The sequence below is a fragment of the Nyctereutes procyonoides genome, unplaced genomic scaffold, assembly GCF_905146905.1.
Source record: "Nyctereutes procyonoides isolate TBG_1078 unplaced genomic scaffold, NYPRO_anot_genome, whole genome shotgun sequence".
Lineage (NCBI taxonomy): Eukaryota > Metazoa > Chordata > Mammalia > Carnivora > Canidae > Nyctereutes > Nyctereutes procyonoides.
Window position 1 is genome coordinate 59,057,234 of NW_026575140.1, and position 6,958 is coordinate 59,064,191.

At 60.9% G+C, this 6,958-nt stretch overlaps 1 protein-coding gene across 1 annotated transcript; it reads left to right on the forward strand.

Moving 5' to 3' along the window:
• Window positions 1–923: 923 nt before the first annotated feature.
• On the forward strand, window positions 924–5,620 carry GGT6 (gamma-glutamyltransferase 6). Its single transcript, XM_055307176.1, has 4 exons — window positions 924–3,079; window positions 3,565–3,767; window positions 3,856–3,969; window positions 4,207–5,620. The coding sequence occupies exons 1-4, from the start codon at window positions 2,943–2,945 to the stop codon at window positions 5,238–5,240; spliced, it is 1,488 nt and encodes a 495-aa protein (XP_055163151.1). The 5' UTR covers window positions 924–2,942; the 3' UTR covers window positions 5,241–5,620.
• Window positions 5,621–6,958: the final 1,338 nt, after the last annotated feature.

The window sequence follows — 6,958 nt, forward strand, 5'->3', positions numbered from 1 at the left end:
CCAAGACCTCTTCACCTTTGAATGGATGGACCCTGAGAAAGGCATCAATGGCCAGCTGTCTGGCAGAGCCACTGGCAGCCGGAATGTCGGCTCAATGGGCAGAACTGATCCCACTGGTCAAGGCGCTGACCATGGGGGAAGGTAAATGAATAAACATCTACCCCGACAGCAGGTACGCCTTTGCCACCGCTCACATCCATGGAGGCCTTTACAGGGAGAGAGGGCTTCTAACAGCAGAGGGAAAGACTGTTAAAAGCAAAATGGAGATTCTTGAACTCCTAAAGGCCCTCTGGCTGCCCAAGGCCCTAGGCATCATCTGTTGTCTGGGGCACCAAAAGGCAGACACGCCAGTAGCCAGGGGAAACCGGCTAGCCGATTTAAAAGCAAAAGAGGCAGCCCTTCTGGTGACCCAGGTCTTAGCTACCACTCTACCCGGAACCGGGGGCACCGACCCTGCCTGACACCCCCAACTATACTGATGCTGACTTACACTGGATCAAACGCTAGCCTATGACCCAGTGCTTGCGTGGCTGGTGGAGGGCCGCAGACTCCAGCATCATCTTGCCAGAGGAACTAGGACGGCGAGTCCTATCCCAAATGCATCGGAGTACTCACATGGGCACGAGGAAGATGGAAGACCTCATACGACATGCAAAGATCACTATTAAAGACTCTCGAGGAAAGATCGAATAGATTGTGGCACGCTGCCACGCATGCCAATTAACAGATGCCTCTGCCCGTGGATTTAACCCAGGCACCCAGCTCCAAGGGGACCGCCCAGGAGCCTACTGGGAAGTGGACTTCACTGAGGTAAAACCTGGAAAATACGGGTATAGGTATTTACTAGTGTTTGTAGATACTTTTTCAGGATGGACAGAGGCATTTCCCACCAAACATGAAATGGCACAGACCGTGACCAAGAAACTGCTGGAAGACATCTTACGAGGTATGGTTTTCCTGTTAGGATCAGATCAGATAACAGCCCAGGATTCATCTCTAAGGTAACACGGGGAGTGGCCCTAGTACTTGGGGCAGATTGGAAATGACATTGTACATATATGTCCCAGAGCTCAGGACAGGTAGAGAGGATGAACAGAACATTAAAGGAGACCTTAACTAAATTAGCCCTGGAGACTGGCGGGGACTGGGTGACTCTCCTCCCCTTCACCCAATACAGGGTGAGGAACTCCCCATATAAGATGGGACTGACTCCCTACAAAATCATGTTCTGTCTTCCTCCACCTGTTATCCCCAATTTAAAACCTGAGGTGCTTGCTGAATTTGATGATCACCAACTTCTTTTCTCCCTCCAAATGTTACAATGAACCCATGAGCAGGTGTGGCCTAAGCTGAGGGCCCTCTATGAGACTGGGCCACCCCCGGACCCCCATCGATAGCGGCCAGGTGACTGGGTGTACGTGCGGAGATACCAACACCGGACACTTCAACCTCGCTGGAAGGGACCTTACACCGTGATCCCGACCACTCCCACCCCTCTCCAGGTCGACGGGATTACTCCCTGGGTCCACTACACCCACGTCCGGCCGGCCAGCTGACCCACACACCGTTCTCACGGACTTTGTTCCAGAATGGAAAAGCCAACCGGACAAGGACAATCCCCTAAAGCTAAGACTGCGCCGTTCTCACTTATTTCCCACCTCCAAGACTCCCTAGTCCTAGGTTGTCCTTCAAAATAGAAAGGGATTAGACTTAGTCTTCTTACAACAAAGGGTGGGGGGGTTATGTGCTGCCTTAACTGTAAATAAGAGCAAGAACAGCAACAAGGTTGGTGAGAATCCTGGTTTAATCATTCCCCTGGCTCACTCTGAGAGCAACCTGGACCCATGATTGGGTCCTGTATAGGATCCTCTGAAAAAGGAGGGAATGTGGGACTCAGGAAATTTAACAAAATCCCCTACCCCTGGACAAGCAGAGCAGGACTGACTCTATTTTGGGCTGCACCCCCCCTTGTGCTGACTGCTTATTACTTAGGGCACTGCCCCGCCCTAGTCAAAGACCAGGGCACACCCTAACCCGAAATCCAGTTCAGTGGACCAGCACGACTGTGCGACTTTCTGCGTATCCCATTGGCCACTGGCTCCTATAAAGCTGCTACACCTCTTAGTCTCGGGGTCCAAGTCCCTGCTCCGCTGCGTCAGGTACACTTGGACCCAAGCTCGAGCTTGTAAATAAACCCTCGTGTGTTTGCGTCGGTGTCGGCTCCTTGGCGGTTTCTCGGATTCGCCATCTTGGGCACAAGAGAGCACACAGGGGGGGTGGCCTTGACCCGGCCACGGGAGGCGGGGACATGTCTGGGAGTCAGGATGTGAGGCTGGCAAGATGGCGGTGCGCCGTGATCACGGGGGACAGGTCAGCACAGGTGTGTAGGGAGCAGAGGGCCCCCCCCCACCCCTGTGTGTCCACGTTTGGGCCCCCGGAGGCCTGCAGTGCCACCTGCTGGACAGGAGCCCCACGACGACACCCCAGGGAGTCCCACCCTGCAGGCTGCTCCCAGAGAAGGCCCTGGCTGCCCACACCAGTGCCGAGTCGCATGCTGAGCCTGACCCACACCACACTGTGTCCCCAACGGGCAGAGGGATCCAGGGGCGATCCGCGAAGCTCAGGGGGCCGCGGGGGTCCCGGCCTGGTCTCAGGCCTGCGGTGCCTCCCCGAGGCTGGGCTCCTCCCACCCCTCCGGGCTGCACGCCCTCCCGAGCCCCCAGCCCCGTGAGCCCCTAGGCCCCATGCCCTGATGGGGCAATCGCTCGCAGCCGCCCTGGCCCTGCGCTCTGCCCAGACCTGTTCTAGATTCCACACCACCTTTCCCCGGGGCTGCTTCCACCTCCCCACCCCCCACCCACCGCCCAGTGCAGGCGAGGCGAGGCCGGGACTCAGTGGGGGAGGCTGACCAGCAGGAGAGCTGGCGTGAGCACCGCGGGGTCATGGAACCCGCCGCAGGGCCTGTGCTCTACCAAAAGCTGGCGCTCTGGGATCCAAGTTTGGGATCTGAGGAGGAGGAGGAGACAGAGACGTTGGAGCTGGTCATTCCCAATTCCTGGAGCCCCCAGGACTCCTTGAGGTGAGTCAAGGACCAGCCTGGGCACCTGGCAACTCAGGCCCAAGGCCAGCGTGTCCCCCCTTCTGGAGCCCCAAAGGTGGGGGTGGGGGCAGGCCCCCCATGCTTGGCTGGGCTCCAGGAACGTTCGGGGTGAACGGGGAAAGGCTGGGAGGTACAGGAGGCACCTGCTCAGCAAGTTGGAGCCCGGCAACACCTGGCAGGGCTCACTCGTCCCACCAGCCAAGCCCACAGGACTCACGCCGGCCTGGCCCAAGCCTGCCTCTCCAGCGTCCTCCTCAGAGATGCCCACCCCAGCAGCCCTGCTCCCCCAAACCCCTCCCGGGCACCATGTCCTGTCTGCACTGTGCCAGGAGGACCTTCTCCTTGGCCGGCTTGAACTCCTCTCCCAAGTTAGACCAAAACTTTTGGGAAATATTCCCAGGGTTCTCTTGGGATTCTTGGCTGTCCCCGACCCCAACCTCAGCTCAGGACACCTGTCTCGGCAGGAGAAAGGTTGACAGGCTGCCCGGGGCCTGGGCTCGCCTAGTCGCTGCTCTGCTGCTGCTGGCCGTTGGCCTCTCACTGGCCGCCAGGCAACTCCATGCCAGGGGCGACCCCACAGGAAGCCCGGGCTCAGGAGCAGCCCCGCCCAGTGGGCACTCCCACACCCCCGGCGTGTACCACCGCGGTGCCACCATCAGCCCTGCAGGTCAGTGCCGGGAGGTGCTGGGGAAGGGACGGTGGGGGGGCCCTGGCTGCGGACCCTCCCCACCCAACACCGTCTCCTTCTGTTGCAGCCATGTGCTCCCACCTGGGCCGAGAGCTGCTTGCCGCGGGTGGCAACGTGGTGGACGCCGGAGTGGGAGCAGCTCTGTGTCTGGCAGTGGTGCACCCTCACGCCACGGGGCTAGGTCAGTGACCCTCCACCCCAGGCCTGCTCGGTGCCCGGGAACTCGGGCCCCAAGCTCAAGGCCGGTTGGTGGCAGGACCCAGGAGAGTTAGGAGCCTCCACTCTGGGCTGTGGCCCCTGTTCCAAGGTCCGAGGGATCATGACCCCAGGCCTGGTTAACGACCCCTGTCTCCAGCCCAGGCAGTGACTCCCGACCCCCGTGTCACCGAGTCCTGTGTGACCCCTTTCTCCCCTGCAGGTGCCATGTTCTGGGGTCTCTTCCATAACGGCACCTCGGGCAGATCGACCGCCCTGACGTCGGGCCCAGCCCGGACCCTGGCCCCGGGCCTGGGGCTGCCGTCTGCTCTGCAGACTCTGCGCTTGCTGCACATGCACTTCGGCCACCTGCCCTGGCCACAGCTGCTGGCTGGCCCCAGCACGCTGGCTCAGGAGGGCTTCCTGGTAGACACGGCCCTGGCTGGGGCTCTGGCCGCGCAGGGCACAGAGGGCCTCTGTCCGCTGCTATGCCACAGTGACGGGACGCCCCTGGGCCCTGGGGCCCGAGCCACCAACCCAAGCCTGGCGGCTGTGCTACACAGGGCAGCACTGGCCCCCACCCCAGACCTCGCCGGGGAGGCCCTACTGAGGCCACTACTCAGAGACCTGGGGCTGCAGGCACCCTCCGTGGGGCCCACACCCTCCCTGGAGCCGGCACTGCAGCTGGCTGTGCCCCAGGGTGTCCTGTCCACCACCCGCAGCCCCTCTGCTGGCCCAGAGCTGCTGGCCATGTTGCAGGCAGCCCTGCATTCTGGAAGGCCCCCTCCCGACCTCTGCCCACCACTCCCACAAACTCCTGTGACCCCTGTGGGCAGTGTCCTGGCCACCATAGACAGCACTGGCTCCATGCTCCTTCTAATCTCCTCACTCAACAGCTCCTTTGGCTCTGGACACCTGTCCCCAAGCACTGGGGTTCTACTTAGTGATCTGGTGGCTGCACCTGCCACTAGTGCCTGGGCCTGCCCCCTTGTCCTTCACAGCAGCTTGGATGACACAGATGCTGATGTGCTGGGGCTGGTGGCTTCAGGAGCTCCTGATGTGGCCAGGGTCACAACTCGTGCCCTGCTTGGTCACCTGGCTGGGTCCCAAAACCAGGCCCAGCACTGGCAGCACCAGGGACCAACACAGAACACTAGCATTTGCGGCCAAGGGATCCTGCTCCAGGTGGCCGCTCATGCAGAGCACGCCCACGTCTCCAGCATCCCCAGTGGCTGCTGCACCTTCCAGGGCTTCTAAGCAGGAGGCAGTGTGTAGCAGTGAGGGTGGGGTGGGGGTTCTCAGGTCTGCAGGCCCGGCAGGGATGACGTGCATGCAGAGTGTGCACAAATTATGTGCTCACAGCCTCTGACCTGGTCACCAATCTGGACTCCAGATCTGGGTCTTTTTTCGCTTAAGGATACTGAGGGTAATGGGGTAAGAGCACCAGGCCGCAGCGTCAGCCCTCAGTTCAGATCCAGCTCTGAGAAGGACAGGTAGAAGGGTGCCAAGCTTGTGCCTTGGCCGCAGGCCCCATGGGAGGGGCAGGAAGACCTCTCTGGCCTCCTCTTCAGGACACCCACCCTCTGCTGACCTCTGTCAGCTGATCTGGAAACAAAATAAATATCAAATCTCCTGGATGCCTGTGCCAATTCTGCTTCCCAGGTTCCCAGGTGCCTGCCGTGGCTTCCCCCTCGGGCAGCACAGCAGAGCCCTGGCTAGGGTCCAGAGGCTTGCCCCTGCCCCGCTCAACCCTCTGCCTCCTGGGGCGGCGTCTACACAAGGTACACGTTTTCATATCCCGAAAGCAGCAGAGCAAGGAAGGGGTTGAGAGGAGGGATAGGAGGTGAGGTTGTGGGATCTAAGGAGGGGGGTATTGACCCTGACATGGCCCGCCCCCTCATCCCCCAGGGCTGGGGTCCCTAGGGCTGCTACCCTCCAGAGACTGCATCTCTAGTGCAGGCACAGGGGGGCCCACCTGGCTCCTCCCTGCCCTCGCAGAAGTTCCCTCTGATTCCATGGACCTTTTTTCTTTTTTTTTTTAAAGATGTTTGTTTATCCATGAGAGACATAGAAAGAGGCAGAGACACAGGCAGAGGGGGAGGCAGGCTCTGTGTAGGGAGCCTGATGTGGGACTGGATCCTGGGACTTCAGGGTCACGCCCTGAGCTAAGCGGTGCCTCTGTCTACCTGGCTGGGTTAGCCCTGTCTCTTCTTCCCTACACCAGCTCTGAAGTCTAAGTCGCTGGACTGACCTATTACTTTGCTCCACCCCTGCCCGCCAGTACCCATTGGGTAGATCCTCCCCCTGCAATCCTACAATCCTCTCCCCAAGTGGCCGAGGAATAAGCTTTCAAGAATGTAAACAGCATCAAGGCTTGCAATCCCTCCGAGGACTTTGTAGCCGCGCTCAGATTAAAACCCCAGCGGGGGGGGGGGGGGTGCCTGGAGGGCTCGGTGGGGTAAGGATCCGGCTCTCGGTCTCGGCTCAGGTCCTGATCTCAGCGCAGGTGGTGGGATCGAGCCCCGCATCAGGCTCTCTGCCCATCGGGGAGTCCGCCTGAAGCTCTCTCCGCCTCTGCCCTCCCCCTGCTCGCTCGCTCGCTCGCTCGCTCGCTGTAGAATAAGTAAGTCTTGGAATCAGTCAACCCTGGGCAGCCCCTGGTGCACGCCCGGCGGCCCAGCGGTGTGGCGCCGCCTGCAGCCCGCAGCCCGCAGCCCGGGCGTGATCCTGGGGGCCCGGGATCGAGTCCCGCGTCGGGCTCCCGCACGGAGCCAGCTCTCCCTCCGCCTGTGTCTCTGCCTCTCACTCAATCTCTGCCTCGGTCATGAATAAGTAGATAAAATCTTTAAATAAAAAATAAATCAATCCGCCCCGCGCGGACCGCGCGGCCCGCCCCGCCCCGCCCGCCCGCCCGCCGCCCGCCAGGCGGGCCTCGCCCCCGGGTACCCAGTGCGCAGGCGCCGCGACCTGACCCG

Excerpts from the sequence above, each read along its gene's own strand:
- GGT6 (XM_055307176.1), top strand. The coding sequence starts at position 2,943 with ATGGAACCCGCCGCAGGGCCTGTGCTCTACCAAAAGCTGGCGCTCTGG. Across the intron at positions 3,080-3,564 it reads AGCCCCCAGGACTCCTTGAG|GAGAAAGGTTGACAGGCTGC; the intron begins GTGAGTCAAGGA and ends CTGTCTCGGCAG. Across the intron at positions 3,768-3,855 it reads TGCCACCATCAGCCCTGCAG|CCATGTGCTCCCACCTGGGC; the intron begins GTCAGTGCCGGG and ends CTTCTGTTGCAG.